At 42.2% G+C, this 18,862-nt stretch overlaps 1 protein-coding gene and 1 pseudogene across 2 annotated transcripts in view; both read left to right on the top strand.

Annotated features, from left to right (window-relative positions):
- The window catches only part of XIAP (X-linked inhibitor of apoptosis), a 52,935-nt gene that overhangs the window by 8,950 nt on the left and 25,123 nt on the right, over positions 1 to 18,862 (top strand). For both annotated transcript variants that reach the window (XM_012475416.2, XM_012475407.2), the window contains one exon: positions 17,060 to 17,968. In XM_012475416.2, coding sequence (XP_012330839.1) covers positions 17,092 to 17,968 — 877 coding nt within the window. In that variant the 5' untranslated portion in view covers positions 17,060 to 17,091. The remainder of the gene's footprint in view (positions 1 to 17,059; positions 17,969 to 18,862) is intronic.
- On the top strand, positions 3,488 to 3,582 carry LOC135269303 (U6 spliceosomal RNA; annotated as a pseudogene).

Raw genomic sequence — 18,862 nt, 5'->3', positions numbered from 1 at the left:
ACTTACTGTGTGTTTACTTTGTGTCATTAAAAAAAATTAAAACCTAGACAGAAGAGAAACCTACTACATGTTTGAATATAGATAGCACTGTAGCTTTCAGATAGAGCTAAATATTTTTACTGAAGAAAAAGAAAAGATATGGGCTCTTATCAATAACTTGTTTGATTGGCCTGGGCAACATAGTGAGACCTTGTCTCTACAAAAATTTAAAAATTAGCTGAGTATGCTGGCACCTTCCTGTAGTCCAGCTCCTCAGGAGGCAGAGGTGGGAGGATTGCTTGAAACTGCAAAGCAGCGGGGCTTCAGTGAGCCGAGATCGTGGCACTGCACTCCAGTCTGGGCGATAGAGCAAGACCCTGTCTAAAAAAGAAGAAGAAGAAGTTGGCCTGGGCGCGGTGGCTCATGCCTGTAATCCTAGCACTTTGGGAGGCCAAGGTGGGTGGATCACCTGAGGTCAGGAGGTCAAGACCAGCCTGGCCATCATGGTGAAACCCCATCTTAAAAAAAAAAAAAAAAGAAGAAGAAGAAGTTGTTTGAGTACTTGCTTGGGATCCCAGCATGTTCATGGAATAGAATACTTCATTCTGAGGTCGGAAGATCACTTGAGGCCAGGAGTTTAAGACCAGTTTGAAGGCCGGGCATGGTGGCTCATGCCTGTAATCCAAGCACTTTGGAGGCCAAGGTGGCTGGATCACCTGAGGTTGGGAGTTCAAGACTAGCCTGACCAACATGGTGAAACCCCACCTTTAAAAAAAAAAAATATATATATATATATATATATATATATAAAAAGACCAGTTTGAGCAACATAGCGAGACCCCATCTCTTTTTGTGTGTGCATATATGTGTGAGAGAGATGGAGTTTAATTCTTTCGCCCAGGCTGATGGAGTGCAGTTGTGCGATCTGGGCTCACTGCAACCTTCAGCTCCCAAGTTCAAGTGATTCTCCTGCCTCAGCCTCCCAAGTAACTGGCATTACAGGCATGTGTCACCACACCCAGCTAATTTTGTGTGTGTGTGTGTGTATATATCTATATATATATATGAGGGGGGGGGGAATTTCACTCTTCTTACCCAGGCTGGAGTACAATTGTGTGATCCTGGGTCACTGCACCTCCACCTCCCTGGTTCCAATGATTCTCCTGCCTCAGCCTCCCAAGTAGCTGGGATTACAGGTGCACGCCACCATGCCCAGCTAATTTTTGTATTTTTAGTAGAGACGAGGTTTCGCCAGGTTGTCCAGGCTGATCTCGAACCCCTGACTTCAGGTGATCTGTCCGCCTCAGCCTCCCAAAGTACTGGGATTATAGGCATGAGCCACTGCACCTGGCCAACTTATTGTTAACTTGAATTGAAAATAAAAGGACTTCGCCAGGCGTGGTATCTCACGCCTGTAATCTTAGTACTTTGGGAGGCCGAGGTGGGTGGATCACCTGAGGTCAGGAGTTCAAAACCAGCTTGGCCATCATGGTGAAACCCCGTCTTAAAAAATAATAATAATAAAATAAAAGGACTTGCTAAGTGAGACACTATTGTGCCAAAAAAAGGAAGGAAAAAAAGGCCTTTTTGTGGAAAAATTTTTCTGAGTGATATCTATTTTTGGAGTTATGAACTGTTCATTCACTGCCTTGTAAAAATTAGCAATGACTTTGGGGCCAGGTGAGAAGAAAGAAGTAAGTCTCTATGAACTTTGAGCAAAAACTTCCCTAAAATAATTTTTTAAAAAAGAATAGGCTCAGAATCAAGTATACTAAAAAGTATAATCATTATATTTTGTAGACATTCACGAACAAAAATTATTCACAGTAACTATGTCTTGCTGGACAGGGTAATAGAAATCATTCTTTTACTTTACAGGTAAAGAAACTAATCAGTCTGGGAAACATAGGAAGACCCAGTCTCTACAAAAAAAAAAAAAAAAAAAAAAAAAAAAAAGGCCGGGTGTGGTGGCTCAATGCTTGTAATTCCAGCACTTTGGGAGGCGGCCAAGGTGGGTAGATCACCTGAGGTTGGGAGTTCAAGACCAACCTGACCAACATGGAGAAACCCTGTGTCTACTCAAAATACAAAATTATCTGGGCATGGTGACGCATGCCTGTAATCCCAGCTACTCGGGAGGCTGAGGCAGGAGAATCACTTGAACCCAGGAGGCAGAAGTTGCAGTGAGTTGAGATTGTGCTACTGCACTCCAGCCTAGCCAACACAGTGAGAGTTTGTCTGAAAAATAAACAAACAAAAACTGATGAGCAACAGTGTTGACATTGATTTATAATTTCTTCGTGGGTTGCTCAGAGGCAGTTACCTAAGTAACAGGCTGGCATTCGCAGAAAAGGTAAAAAGATAAGAACCAAAGAACATATCCTTCCCTTTCTAAGTCACACAAATTATTTTCTGTGAATGAAAAGCCAAAACTTTGAATTACCAGGCTCTGCTATTGATAGTTTACTTGGCCAACATATTCACAGATGGAGGAAGCATTGTCATATGGCAAATAGCCAGATAACACCCGTAGTCTGGTGGGCAGGATTGTACAAGGGTGCCTAACTAATCAGAGTCCAACTGCTTGTTTCTTTTTCCCTTTTTCTTCCTTTTTTTTTTTTTTTTTTTTTTTTTCTTGAAACAGAGTTTCACTCTTGTTGCCCAGGCTGGAGTGCAGTGGCTCAATCTCAGCTCAGTGCAACCTCCGCCTCCCAGGTTCAAGTGATTCTCCTGCCTCAACCTCCTGAGTAGCTGGGATTACAGGCATGCACCACCACACCCAGCTAATTTTGTATTTTTAGTAGAGATGGGGTTTCTCCATGTTGGTCAGGCTGGTCTTGAACTCCAGACCTCAGGTGATCCACCCGCCTCAGCCTCCCAAAGTGCTGGGATTACAGGCGTGAGCCACCATGCCCATCTGCTTGTTTCTTTTCATTAGAATCTAATATATTTGCTGTATAGAATTTAGAAAGTTAAGAAAAGCACAAAGAAAAAAATATCTCACTCTCCAGAGATAACCACAGTAGAATTTTGATGTGTAATTTTGCCTGCCTGCCTTCCTGCCTTCCTGCTTTCCTGCCTTCCTGCCTTCCTCCCTTTCTCCCTCCCTCCCTCCCTCCCTCCCTTCCTCCCTTCCTCCCTCCCTTCCTCCCTTCCTCCCTCCCTCCCTCCCTCCCTCCCTTCCTCCCTTCCTCCCTTCCTTCCTTTTTGAGACAGGGTCTCGTTCTATAGACCAGGCTGAAGTGCAGTGACGAGATCTCGGCTCACTGCAACCTCCACCTCTCGGATTCAGGCGATTCTCCTGCTTCAGCCTCTGAAGTAGCTGGAATTAAGGTACCTGCCATTACACCCAGCTAATTTTTGTATTTTTAGTAGAGACAAGGTTTCACCATGTTAGTCAGGCTGGTCTGGAACTCCTCATCTCAGGTGATCTGTGTTTTTTATAATTTGGGTCATACAGTACAACATTATTTTGTAACCGTCTTTTTCCACTTAATACAACATCATGGTGCTTGCTTCAGCAGTACATATACTAAAATTGGAATGATACAGAGAAGGTTAACATGGCCCCTCTATTTTATATATATATATACACATATATATACGTGTATATATATATACGTATATATATACACACATATATATATTTCCTTTTTTTTATTTTCTTAAATATAATTTACTGCTCACCTTCGACTGTCTTGATCGAGTATATATATTTTTAAATACATCCTGAACATGAATTTTTAATGGTTGCCTGATGGCCTATATTACCATAATATTGTCCTATTTTTGTAATACTGAGTTTTTTTGTTTTAGTAAATAGCACTTTATTGAACATCCTTACATGTACATTAATAATGAAATGATGGGGGATTTTCTTTTTTTTTCTTTTTTTGAGATGGAGTCTCACTCTGTCACCCAGACTTGAGTGCAGCGACACTATCTCAGCTCACTGCAACCTCCACCTCCCAGGTTCAAACGATGCTCATGCCTCAGCCTCCTGAGTAGTTGGGACTACAGGTGTGTACTACCACACCTGGCTAATTCTCTGTGTGTGTGTGTGTGTGTGTGTGTGTGTGTGCGTGTGTGTGTGTAAGTAGAGATGGGATTTCGCCATTTTGGCCAGGCTGTTCTCGAATTACTGACCCCCACCTCAGCCCCCAAAGTGCTGCGTGCAATTACGGGCATGAGCCACTGTGCCTGGCTGATCAGGGATTTTTTTTTTTTAAGAATGTGTTTAGAGCTAGAATGGGTGGTTCAAGAGATAATCATATATTTAATAATTTTAGAACATATATTGCTGGGCGTGGTGGCTCACGCCTGTAATCCCAGAACTTTGGGAGGCCGAGGCAGGTGGATCACGAGGTCAAGAGATCGAGACCATCCTGGTCAACATGGTGAAACCCCGTCTCTACTCAAAATACAAAAAATTAGCTCGGGATGGTGGCGCATGCCTGTAATCCCAGCTACTCAGGAGGCTGAGGCAGGAGAATTGCCTGAACCCAGGAGGCGGAGGTTGCGGTGAGCCGAGATCGCGCCATTGTACTCCAGCCTGGGTAACAAGAGCGAAACTCCGTCTCAAAAAATAAAAAATAAAAATAAAAATAAAATAAAAAATAAGAAATAGAACATATATTGCCAGATTACCTTCCAGAAAGGACGTACCACTTTTTAATTCTAACAGGGAGATATCTCTCGTCCCATACTCTCTGGCTGCTGCATTTTTGTTGTTGGTAGTAATGGTGACCTTTGCCAAATAGGATAAAAATGTTATCTTTTTTTTTTTTTTTTTTAAAGATGGGGTTTCTCCATGATGGCCAGGCTGGTCTTGAACTCCCGACCTCAGGTGATCCACCCACCTCGGCCTCCCAAAGTGCTAGGATTACAGGCGTGAGCCACAGCGTCCGGCCTCAAATGTTATCTTTTGAAGTGTTTATTTCTTTCGTTATTGTTGCATGTGTTTAACGTTGTTTAATTTAACATTGTTGTATATGTTTGTTGACCATTAATATTTCCTACTTGTAAATTTGCCTGTTTTGTATCAATGTATTAATCTTTTTCTTACATTTTTTTTTTTTTTTTTTTTTGAGATGGAGTCTCACTCTGGCACCCAGGCTGGAGTGCAGTGATGTGATCTCGGCTCACTTGCAACCTTTGCCTCCTTGGTTCAAGCAGATTCTCCTGCCTCAGCTTCCCGAGTAGCTGGGGTTACAGGCGCATGGCAACACACCTGACTACTTTTTGTATTTTTACTGGAGATGGTGTTTCACCATGTTGGCCAGGCTGGTCTCGAACTCCCGAACTTAAGCAATCTGCCCGTCTCAGCCTCCCAAAGTGGGATTACAAGCATGAGTCACTGTACCCAGCCTTCTTATAGATTTATAAGTGTATTCATAGTACTTTTTTTTTCTTTTTTGGGACAGTGTCTCGCTTTGTCGCCCAGGCTGGAGTGCAGTGGCACAATCTCGGCTCACTGCAGCCTCCACCTCCCCGGTTCAAGTGATTTTCCTGACTTAGCCTTTTGCGTAGCTGGAATTACAGGTGCCTGCCACCATGCCCAGCTAATTTTTGTAGAGATGGGGTTTCACCAGGTTGGCCAGGTTGGTCTCGAACTTCTGACCTAAAGTGATCCACCTGCCTCGGCCTCCCATATTTTGAGTCTTGCTCTTTTGCCAGGCTGGAGTGCAGTGGTGAGATCTTGGCTCACTGCAACCTCCACCTCCTGGGTTCAAGCGATTCTCCTGCCTCAGCCTTCCAAGTAGCTGGGACTACAGGCGTGCATCACCATGCCCAGCTAATTTTTTATTTTTTTTGTAGAGACAGGGTTTCACCATGTTGGCCAGGATGGTATCCATCTCTTGACTTCATGATCCGCCCGCCTTGGACTCCCAAAGTGCTGGGATTACAGGTATGAGCCACCGTGCCCAGCTTTTTTTTTTTTTTTTTTTTTTTGATTTTTTATTTTTAGGACATTTCAGTGCTAAAAATCTTTTTTTTTTGGAAACAGAGTCTCCCTTTAACCCCCAGGCTGGAGTTCAATGGTGCAATCTTGGCTCACTGTAACTTCTGCTTCCCGGGTTGAAATAATTCTCCAGCCTCAGCCTCCCCTGAGTAGCTGGGATTATAGGCACCTGCCTCCATGCTGGGCTAATTTTTGTATATTTAGTAGAGATGGGGTTTCGCCATGTTGATGAGGCTGGTCTCAAACTCCTGACCTCAGGTGATCTGCCCGCCTTGGTCTCCCAGGGTGCTGGGATTACAGGTGTGAGCCACTGCACCCAGCTGCTTTTTTTTTTTTTAAGACAATGTTTTGATTTGTCGTGCAGGCTGAAGTACAGTGATGCCGTCACAGCTCACTGTAACCTGGAATTCCTTTGGTCTTGAACTCCTGGGCTCAAGTGATTCTTCCAGACTTGGTCTCCCAAAGTGCTTGGATTACAGACATGAGCCACTACATACCTCATGCTGCTTTTTATTTCCCAACTACGTTAGTCAAATGCTTTTTTTTTTTTTTCTGCAATAAAGAGACTTCCTCAGGAAAAATGCTTCTTCTTAAGACTATTACTAGTCAAAAACAAGGTAGATTAAATAGAGGTAGTGATAGGATACTGTCCGGTTTGATGCCATCTGTTACTGGTGAGAAAAGCAAATATTACATAAGTTGGTTTAGGTAGAAGGTCATTCACTCCAACATTGTTCATAATAGTGAAATACTGGTCAAACATAGTGGTTCACGCCTGTAATCACAATATTTCGGGAGGCCAAGTCAGGAATATCGCTTGAGTCCAGGAATTCCAGACCAGCTTGGACAACATAGAGAGACCACATCTCTACGAAAACATTTTTAAATTAGCAGGGCATAGTGGCATGTGGCTATAGTCCCAGCTACTCAGGAGACTGAAGTGGGAGGATTGCTTCAGCCCAGGAGGTCGAGGTTACAGTGAGCTATGATCACACCACTGCACTCCAACTCGGGCAACAGAGCAAGGCCTTGTCTTTAAAAAAATATATCTTTTTAAATTAGAAGGAAAATATTATGGGTAAACTCTATCCATCAATGGCAAATACCACATATTTCTATCAGTGTTAGGCAGTGGTCCTAGAATAATCCCATTAAAGGAAATTCAAAATCGTTTTATAAAAAAGTACACAGGTTTGTTCCATGTGTAAAAATCTTTTAATCTTGGTACATTTTGTATTGAAAACATTCACACTACTTGAATACATTAAAAGAGGACAAAAACATTCCAGTGTACATGTAGATACACAAAACAAAAGGAATGCTTTCTAGTGAAATTAGGAGTAAATACAAGAACGTTAAAAGAGAGAGTCTCATATTACCAAAGTCAGTGACATCGACTTGTTTTTTTTTGAGACAGTCTCAATCCGTCAGCCAGGCTGGAGTGCAGAGGTACAGTCTCAGCTCACTGCAACCCCTGCCTCCCAGGTTCAAGTAATTCTCATGCCTCAGCCTCCCAAGTAGCTGGGATTACAGGCATGCACCACCATGCCTGACTAATTTTTGTATTTTTAGTAGAGATGGGTTTTCACCATGTTGGCCAGACTGGTTTCAAACTCCTGATCTCAAGTGATCCAGCTACCTCAGCCTCCCAAAGTGCTGGGATTACAGGCTTGAGCTACCACGCCTGGCCATTAACTGCTTTTCACAACATAAATTATACCTGTTTGAAATAGGAGAGGGAGAGGTTAAGAAAGCAAGAGAAGGCCAGGGGCAGTGGCTCATGTCTGTAATCCCAGCACTTTGGGAGGCCGAGGCGGGCGGATCACGAGGTCAAGAGATCGAGACCCTCCTGGCCAACATGGTGAAACCCTGTCTCTATTAAGAAAAACAAGTGAAAAAAAATTATACCTGTTTGGAATTAGTTTTTAAATATATAAGCTATAGGATGGACAAACACCAATGTGAACAACTGTGACAGAATTTTGTAATTCAGGAACATAGCTTCAGGTGCGTCATAACATGGAAAGCAATTCCTAAAAATAGTAATTGGTTTTTAATTTCTTAAAAGTTAGAAAAAGCATTCCAGAAAGTGATTTGTTAACAATTAGCAACAGAACAAGAACATTAGAAATAAAAGAGGCCAGGTACGGTGGCTTATGCCTTGTAATCCCAGCACTTTGGGAGGCAGGCAGATCACGAGGTCAGGAGTTCAAGACCAGCCTGACCAATATGGTGAAACCCCATCTCTACTAAAAATAAAAAAATTAGCCAGGTGTGGTGGTGCACACCTGTATTCCCAGGTACTCGGGAGGCTGAGGCAGGAGAATCGCTTGAACCCAGGAGACGGAGGTTGCAGTGAGCCAAGATCGCGCCACTGCACTCCAGCCTGGGTGACAGAGCAAGACTCTGTCTCAAAAAAAAGAAATAATAAGGCCGGGCGCGGTGGCTCAAGCCTGTAATCCCAGCACTTTGGGAGGCCAAGGCGGGTGGATCACGAGGTCAAGAGATCGAGACCATCCTGGTCAACATGATGAAACCCCGTCTCTACTAATACAAAAAATTAGCTGGGCATGGTGGCGCATGCCTGTAATCGCAGCTACTCAGGAGGCTGAGGCAGGAGAATTGCCTGAACCCAGGAGGCGGAGGTTGCGGTGAGCCGAGATCGCGCCATTGCACTCCAGCCTGGGTAACAAGAGCGAAACTCCGTCTCAAAAAAAAAAAATAAAATAAAAAAATAAAAAAAAAAGAAATAATAATTATGGAAACATAAGAACTGAGGTCCTCACAGTGCCAAAAGAGATAGAATCAAACTTTTTCTTTTTTTAATATATATTTTATTGCGTTTTAGGTTTTGGGGTACATGTGAAGAACATGCAAGATTGTTGCATAGGTACATACACGGCAATGTGGTTTGCTGCCTTCCTACCCATCACCTATATCTGACATTGCTCCCCATGTTATCCCTCCCCAACTCCCTATCCCCCGCTGTCCCTCCCCTAGTTCCCCCCCACAGACCCCAGTGTGTGATGCTCCCCTCCCTGTGTCCGTGTGTTCTCAGAATCAAACTTTTTCTTATTAGAATGTAAAGAATGTATTTAAAGGAAAAATTCACTGGGCTCTGTGAAACAGGTTAAATATATAACCACTTCAAACAGAAATGACTTATTCCTCTCACATAGTTCTGAAAATATACTAACATCCCATTTTCCATATCGAAAACACATAATTTCTTTTTTTTTTTTTTTAAAGACGGGGTTTCACCATGTCGGTCAGGCTGGTCTTGAACTCCCGACTTCAGGTGATCTGCCCGCCTTGGCCTCCAAAGTGCTTGGATTACAGGCGTGAGCCACCGCGCCCGGCCAGAAGCACATAATTTCATTAGCAAAAGCCCCTTGGTTTTAGACTTAAAATCACCTCTGATCCACCAAAGTTTATGTGAACAGTAATCAAAGTACTATTTTAATAACATTTTGACAGCTTTATTAATATATATACCATAAGATCCCTTTAAAGTCTATAGTTTAGCTGGGCATGGTGGCTCATGCTTATAATCCCAGCACTTTGGGAGGCTGAGAAGGGTGGATCACCTGAGGTCGGGAGTTCGAGACCAGCCTGACCAACATAGTAAAACCCCGTCTCAAAAAAAAAAAAAAAGTATATAGTTTAGTGGCTTTTAGTGTATGCAGAGTTGTGCAACTATCACCACAGTCTAATTTTAGAACATTTTCATTACTCCAGAAACAAACCCAGTAACCATTTGTAGTCACTTCCTATTTCCCCCTCCCCAGCTCTAGGCAACCACTAATCTACTTTCTGTTTCTATTTATTTTAATAACCTTTCAAACTTGTAATATTATTGTTCTCATGCCTATTCTAGGTCATTGGCCCAGAGGTTTAAAAGCTCTTAAAACTACCCAAATTTACAAGTCCTGTGACATTCTCACTCAGAAAACATTCAAACGATGGTTTCATAATGTTATGATTGTTGCATCTTCTAAGAATTTTTAATCTGGAGCATGTATTTCACATTCTATGTTTGCACCACTGCTAAACTCACTTAATTAGAAGTAAAATCATTCTGTCGAGACTCAAAACTGAGTTTGTTCTGTTTGTGTTAACGATTCCAGCCATTCCAGTAGGAATGGCTTTAGCAGTCTTCTGTGGTACGCCATTATCTTAAATAATAATGTCACCCTCCTCACTGTCTTCATCCTTTGGCTCAAAATTTGGTTCAGTCTGCTGTGGATAGGCAAGAAAGCTATCATCAGCAGATTGGCTGGAGCTGCCAGCAACATTATTCTCCTGGTTTGCTGGTCTCACTGTTAGGATGAGATTGCTGCTGTTTGCAATCATCATGTCTGTTTACTTGATTTTGACACTTCCCTGAAACTTACGTACTATCAGCTTCTAAAAACTTCATTAACAGTTCATAGTTTTGAGCTGTGAGCCAGGCCTGAAACAAGCCAGGATATAAATGATCCCTGGGATGCTCTCTTAAGTCATGGGGGGTCTTCCTTAGGCTGAAACTATGCTGGATATAGAGCCCTAGGAGATGCTTAGTTCCTGGGAGAACATCCACATCTATGATAGAAGACACAGGTCTGAAGTCTTGTGGCATAGCAGTGACTGGATATAGTCTTTTTCTGTGGTTGACAAAACACAGTGCATCAGTTAAAACATCTTTCTTCTCTATTAGCATGTCTGTATCAAAGGTAATAATGCCTACTCCTTCCTTCTTTTGTATAAAAATCCTAAGCAGTGGGTTGGCTGTTAAAATAGCTTTGTGATAACCATCATCATCATTTATAGGTTGTACATCTCCCCAAACGTCTGTGTAGCCTACTAAAATGTCAACATTAGGTATCTTATGAATATATTACAGTAATCCATAAAACTTCCTAAAATTTCCAGGTTTGGCTCTTTCTAATGAAAATCAACTAAATTCAGCACCAAACCTGCTCTTCCCCCGGGATACCCTGCAGCTGCTGCTCACCAATGCCACTGTCCACAGCAGCCATGGTTCATGCAGAGCACGGGGCTGCCCCTCAGGAGTGTGCACCGGTAGGCGAGGGTGGGGAGTGGGTTGGCGCATGTGCACTGCGCCCAGGCACCCACAACCTGAGATGTACCTTGTGGGGACAGCTTGGGTTTGGGTGTTTTGAGATAGGTGGGAACACTGCTCCCTCCCTGTGAGCCTTGACTGCTGTGCACCTCCTTGTTCTTCACTGCCTACCCTCTACCAGGACCCGGCGCCTGACCCTGGCAAGCAGCACCAACTTGAGAGATTTTTTTTTTTTTTTTTTTGAGACAGGGTCTCCTTCTGTTGCCTAGGCTAGAGTACAGTGGTGCGATCTCAGCTCACTGTAACCTCCACCTCCAGGGCTCAAGCAATTCTCCTACCTCAGCCTCCCAAGTAGCTGGGACTACAGGTGTGAGCCACCATATCCAACTAATTTTTGTATGTTTTTGTAGAAATGAGGTTTTGCCATGTTGGCCAGGTTGGTCTCAAACTCCTGAGCTCAGGCTATCCGCCAACCTCGGCCTCCCAAAATGCTAGAATTACAGGCGTGAGCCACCACGCCTGACCAACTTAAGGGATTTTAAGTGACAATATTATTAAAGATATTCTGGAGAAAAAGATCACTTATAATCCTGTCACCTTAACATTTTTCTGATTTATTTAATATTACTTTCTGAGTCTTGTCTGTAAGTATACATTTTCACACAGTGGCAGTCTGGTGTGCATTCTACCTTATATCCTTTTACCCATTAAAATAACCTTTAGTCTACATATTTGAAAACCTTAATAATAAAAAAAAGCGGCTAGGCATGATGGCTTACTCCTGTATTCCCAGCACTTTGGGAGGCCGAGTCAGGCGCATCACCTGAGGTCAGTAGTTCAAGACTAGCCTGGCCAATGTGTTGAAACCCTGTCTCTACTAAAAATGTAAAAATTAGCTGGGCGTGATGGCAGGCGCCTGTAATCCCAGCTACTTGGGAGGCTGAGACAGGAGAAGTGCTTGAACCTGGGAGGGCAGAGGTTGCAGTGAGCAGATACCATGCCATTGCACTCCAGCCCGGGTGACCAAGAGTGAAACTTTGTCTCAGAAAGAAAAAAAAAGCAGGGAGAAATAGAAACTTGTGTCATATACAGACACCAGGGTTTTGTGTGTACCTTTGTCTCTGCATCCCCCAGTCCCATATTCCCACATTCTCACTGGGTTAGCAGTCGACCTCCTCTCCTTGGTACCTCTTGGTGGCTTTCTTTATACAGTTGACTGGACTAAATGTGTATATGTACATGTATACTGTAAACCCTCACATATCACCATTGTAGAATCTTCCAAACCCTTCATTTAGACATGTACCATTGCTTGCTTGACCTTTTTGTCCCATTTTTGGCTTCCATAGTGCTATTTTCCCAACCACTGTTCCCCTTAAGATTCCTGACTGCCCAGCCCCTTTATGCCAAAAGCTTTCTTTTGACATTGCTCTCTTTCCATGCCTTCCTGCCTTTCTGCTTACCCAGTACAAAGCCTGAAGATGCTTTCACAGAGAGCCTTAAATTATCCCAGCATTCTTTATCGCACCCACACCTTTTCACATCAAAAGCCTTTTTGTCACCCTTGTCCAATATTCATACCCTATTTTCATCTATATTCACAATTCCTCTGCACCATATATATACTTGTTTTCTGTGGTGTCATTTTCCCAACCACCATTTCACTTAGATCCTATATATTTTTTTTACCCTATCTTGCCCTTTTTGTTTGGTGCCTTCCTTCAAACCCAAGGTTTCTGTCTTTCATCAGTCATCCTTCCACCTTTCACTCTTTCTTTCTCTTTTTTTTTTTTCTAAAAGACATGGTTTGGCCGGGCGTAGTGGCTCACACCTGTAATCCAAGCACTTTGGAGGCCAAGGCGGGTGGATCACCTGAGGTCGGGAGTTCAAGACCAGCCTGACCAACATGGTGAAACCCCGTCTTTAAAAAAAAAAAAAAAAAAACAAAAACGTGGTTTCACTACATTGGCCAGACTGGTCTTGAACTCCTGACCTCAGGTGATCCGCCCACCTGGGCCTCCCAAAGTGCTGGGATTATAGGCATGAACCACCACACCTGGCCCCACCTTTCACTCTTCTTTTTAAATTTATTTTTATTATTTTTTATTTTTAAATTTTTTTCTCCACTGCCACTGCCTCACTCTTAAACTCTCTGGTAATTCTGTTTTTCCACCTTTCTCAAAAAACTCACACTCTGCTAATGTATATATATTGTTCACTTGAGTGCTTCTAAATATATAACTTTTCAAAACAGTGAAATCTGAACTATTAGCGTGGAAATAACCTCTGGGAAGATAAGATCTCCACTCAAAAGCTTCAAATTAAGATTCTGCTGCTCATGTTGAATAATAGAGTTTTACTTAATATTTCTGAAATAGGGTAGCTACTTGAACTACACAAAACATCTACCATTGTGAAATGAGAATATATTTGAATTTATACCTTTTTTTTTTCCTTTTGAGAGTCTCGCTCTGTCGCCAGGTGCCAGGCTGGAGTGCAGTGGTGCGATCTGGGCTCACTGCAACCTGTGCCTCCCGGGTTCAAGCAATTCTCCTGCCTCAGCCTCCCGAGTAGCTGGGAGTACAGGTGTGCCACCACGCCCAGCTAATTTTTGTATTTTTAGTAGAGACGGGCTTTCACCATGTTGGCCAGGATGGTCTCGATCTCTTGACCTCATGATCCGCCCACCTCGGCCTCCCAAAGTGCTGGGATACAGGCGTGAGCCACCGCGCCTGGCCTATGCCTTTTTCTTTTTCTTTTTCTTTTTTTTTTGAGATGAAGTCTCATTCTGTCACTCAGGCTGGAGTGCAGTGGCGCGATCTCAGATCACTGCAACCTCCGCTTCCCAGGTTCAGGTGATTCTCCTCCCTCAGCCTTCCTAGTAGCATCCTGTGTGCCACCACGCCTGGCTAATTTTTGTATTTTTTGGTAGAAATGGGGTTTCACCATGTTGGCCAGGCTGGTCTTGAACTCCTTACTCCAAGTGATCCGCCCACCTCAGCCTCCCAAAGTGTTGGGATTACAGGTGTGAGCCACTGTGCCTGGCCACTTATATCTATTTTGATTGACTTGAAATAAAATTTAACACCTCAGAGAAGATAATTCTCATGTGTTTTGAATTATACTGAACATTAATTCTTCAGGATAATTATAGACTTGGAAATGTTTAATCCAGTCTCCTAGTCCATCCTGAAGTTCCTTCCAGTGATAAGAGGAACTCATAATTTACAAGGCAACCCAATTCATTTTGTGCTACTATCAATTGTTATAAAGCTGATCTTTGGGTTAAAAGCTACTGTTTATAATTGTATTTATTGATCTTAATTCTGCCCTCAAGCTATACAAAATTTGAATCTCTTTTCTACGTGATAACCTTTTAGATATGTTAAGGTAGTAATTCTGTCCTCTCTACCCTTCCCCTCACAATTTTAACAACCTTTGGGATAAATATCCTTTACCATTCCAACTATTTCTCATATGATAACGTTTTCATCATCCTGATAGCTCCCTAAGGACATTAAACTTTGTTAATATCCCTTCCAAAATATATGTGGAACTGGAAATAGTATCCCTTGGTGGCTGAATTGGATCTGGATGTTGCACATCTGGACACTAATGCAGCTTCAAGTTGCTGTTTTTTAGTAGACTTGTAGTGTTGGCTCATGATGAATTTGTAATTAATTAAAATCCCAAGGTTTTAATCTGGAGGATTGCCTTTATGTGACTTCTTTTTAAACCAAGTCTCCATCTTCTTTTAGTTATGTAACAGATTTTTTTTTTTGTTTTTTGAGACGGAGTTTCGCTCTTGTTGCCCAGGCTGGAGTGTAATAGTGTGATCTTGGCTCACTGCAACCTCCGCGTCCCGGGTCCAAGCGATTCTCCTGCCTCAGCCTCCTGAGTAGCTGGGATTACAGGCATGCTCCACCAGGCCCTATCAATTTTTTTTTTTCCATTTTTGAGATGATCGCTCTGTCACCCAGGCTGGGGTGCAGTGGCACGATCTCGGCTCACTGCAGCCTCCACCTCCTGGGTTCAAGTGATTTTACTGACTCACAGCCCAGCCAACGTGATGAAACCCTGTGTCTACTAAAAATACAAAAAATTAGCCAGGTGTGGTGGCGGGTACCTGTGATCCCAGCTTCTCGGGAGACTGAGGCAGGAGAATCGCTTGAACCTGGGAGGCGGAGGTTGCAGTGAGCCGAGATCTCACCACTGCACTCCAGCCTGGGCAACAAAGCGAGACTCTGTCTCAAAAAAAAAAAAGAAAGTCATGGAGACCATATTCCAAAAGTTGTGTGCATATATAACTCAGCTCTTGAGGTATAGGAGTTAATACCATGATAAATTCACATGACCAGGAAAGACTGATGTCCACTGCCAGCTTGCTTTGTGTTGAGATTAAATTCTAAGACGTATTGTGTCAACATAAAGGCAAAAGAGCTGGCTAATTCTTCTCAAAAAATCAATTAATGCACATACAATATAGAGACAGAGTCATTGTGTCCATTCTCTCATTTTGCGTTTTTACAAGTTTATATTGAGCATGTTATCAGGCAATGCAGGAGATTCTGGAGAACCAGGTTTGCCTCATAGCTAGGGTTGCCATATGCTCTAGTTTGCCTGGGGCAATCCTGATTTATGCCTTTTGTCCCACTGTGATTATTACTAGTGTAATTTTTCGCTTTGAGAAGTGTCCAGGTTTGGAACATAAATTTTTTTTTTTTTTTTTTTTTTGAGATGGAGTTTCGCTCTTGTTACCCAGGCTGGAGTGCAATGGCGCGATCTCGGCTCACCGCAACCTCCGCCTCCTGGGTTCAGGCAATTCTCCTGCCTCAGCCTCCTGAGTAGCTGGGATTACAGGCACGCACCACCGTGCCCAGCTAATTTTTTATATTTTTAGTAGAGACGGGGTTTCACCGTGTTGACCAGGATGGTCTCGATCTTTTGACCTCATGATCCACCTGCCTCAGCCTCCCAAAGTGCTGGGATTACAGGCGTGAGCCACCGCTCCCAGCCTGGAACATAAATTATCTTGCCACCCTTCTCATAACCTAATGGGTTCCCTTTAGTATTTTATCTGGGTTAAACATTACACAGCTGTAAATTGGCAGCTCTAATAAGACTGCAACAATACTTATCTTCCATTTGAACAGATTGTTCCTTGACCAAGGGAAGTTAATAGTAAAAGTAACTGCAGGGCACATGTTCCCAGGACCTCCCAAGGGCTGTGTCATGGGCAAAAAAAAAAAAAAAATACAGTAATAGCAATTAAGGTTTCCAGGTACTTAGAATTTTTCCTGAGCCACCCTGTAGAGGGCAGTATTATATATGTATCTGGAATTACCCAGTTCCAACAAAAAATGAGCTCTTGTTCATGCATGAAAATCAGAAATATTTGATAGTCTTAAAGAACACATTGGAACCAGTATTATGATTAAAACATATTTTGCTTCAATTCCATCTTCTCTAATCAGAAGAGACCCTCACCATGGATACTTGCATGAGTCATCCAGGTAGTTTACTCAGTTTCTACAATGAGGATCTTAATAAATAAGTAAATAACATATTTTGCTAAGCAAAGAAATATTAAAAATTAATTCATTAACATTCTGAACATTTTTTAATCTGTAAAAACTGAATTTTGATGCCTTGAATATACAATGATTCATTATAACAATTATGCATAGACTTTAATAATCTGCATATTTTATGCTTTTATGTTTTTCCTAATTAATGATTTGACATGGTTAATAATTATAATATATTCTGCATCACAGTTCCATATTTATGTAAAATAAGCATTTAAAAATTATTAGTTTTATTCTACCTGCTTAAATATTACTTTCCTCAAAAAGAGAAAACAAAAATGCTAGATTTTACTTTATGACTTGAATTACGTGGTAATGTTGAACTCTAGTATTTAGAATTAGAATGTTTCTTAGAGGTCGTGTCATTATTTTTATGTCCTAAGTGGATAATTTGTTAGCTCCTAGTAACAAAAGTCTATTGCTTATGTTTCACATTTTGGATTTCCTAATATAATGTTCTCTTTTTAGAAAAGGTGGACAAGTCCTATTTTCAAGAGAAGATGACTTTTAACAGTTTTGAAGGATCTAAAACTTGTGTACCTGCAGACATCAATAAGGATGAAGAATTTGTAGAAGAGTTTAATAGATTAAAAACTTTTGCTAATTTTCCAAGTAGTAGTCCTGTTTCAGCATCAACACTGGCAAGAGCAGGGTTTCTTTATACTGGTGAAGGAGATACCGTGCGGTGCTTTAGTTGTCATGCAGCCGTAGATAGATGGCAATATGGAGACTCAGCAATTGGAAGACACAGGAAAGTATCCCCAAATTGCAGATTTATCAACGGCTTTTATTTTGAAAATAGTGCCACGCAACCTACAAATCCTGGTATCCAGAATGGTCAGTACAAAGTTGAAAACTATCTGGGAAGCAGAAATCATTTTGCTTTAGATAGGCCATCTGAGACACATGCAGACTATCTTTTGAGAACTGGGCAGGTTGTAGATATATCAGACACCATATACCCGAGGAACCCTGCCATGTATAGTGAAGAAGCTAGATTGAAGTCCTTTCAGAACTGGCCAGACTATGCCCACCTAACCCCAAGAGAGTTAGCGAGTGCTGGACTCTACTACACAGGTGTTGATGACCAAGTGCAGTGCTTTTGTTGTGGTGGAAAACTGAAAAATTGGGAACCTTGTGATCGTGCCTGGTCAGAACACAGGCGACACTTTCCTAATTGCTTCTTTGTTTTGGGCCGCAATCTTAATGTCCGAAGTGAATCTGATCCTGTAAGTTCCGATAGGAATTACCCAAATTCAACAAATCTTCCAAGAAATCCATCCATGGCAGATTATGAAGCACGGATCATTACTTTTGGGACGTGGATATACTCAGTTAACAAGGAGCAGCTTGCAAGAGCTGGATTTTATGCTTTAGGTAAAGTTTATTATAAAACCAATAACTTCCCAACTATGCCAGGGCTCCTAAAAAGTAAATAGATGCCTTTAGCCCCCTGAACTGGTAAATATTTAGGTATAATTTGGCATGATTATACCTATATTCATCTTATTCTGTGAACTCTTATGTTGAACCTGTAATGTAACTACTGAATTGATGTGAAAAAGACTACCATATTATGAGTCATGTTTCTCTTCATGTAATTGTTTGTAGGAAGTAATAACATGCAAAAGATGGTAGACATCCCCAATAACAAAATGGGTCTAATAAAATACTTTGATTTATTGAGCACCTATTATATGTGCACAGTATGTATACTTCATGCATTTTCTCTAAGCTTCACAATAACTTTATTTTTTTTCTTTCTTTCCTTCTTTTTCTTTCTTTCCTTTCCTTTCTTTCCTTTTCCCTCCCTCCCTTCCTTCCTTTCTTTCCTCCCCTCCCCTCCCCTCCCCTCCCTTCCTCTCCCTTCCTCTCCCCTCCCCTCCCCTCCCCTCCCTTCCTCTCCCTTCCTCTCCCCTCCCCTCCCCTCCCCTCCCTTCTCTTCTTCGGGGTTTCACCATGACCAGGATGGTCTCAATCTCCTGACATCATGATCTGCCTATCTCGACCTTCCAAGGTGCTGGGATTACAGGCATGAGCTACCACACCCAGCCCACAATAACTTTAATAACTTTTTTTTTTTTTTTGAGATGGAGTTTTGCTCTTGTTGCCCAGGCTAGACCACCCGGCCCACAATAACTTTAATAACTTTTTTTTTGTGAGATGGAGTTTCACTCTTGTTGCCCAGACTGGAGTGCCCAATAGCACAGTTTCAGCTTACCACAACTTCTGCCTCCCAGGTTCAAGCAATTCTCCTGCCTCAGCCTCCTG

This window comes from Aotus nancymaae, unplaced genomic scaffold, assembly GCF_030222135.1.
Source record: "Aotus nancymaae isolate 86718 unplaced genomic scaffold, 86718_ANA_hifiasm-v0.15.2.pri h1tg000004l, whole genome shotgun sequence".
Taxonomy (NCBI): Eukaryota; Metazoa; Chordata; class Mammalia; order Primates; family Aotidae; genus Aotus; species Aotus nancymaae.
This window is presented reverse-complemented; position numbering and strand designations above follow the sequence as displayed.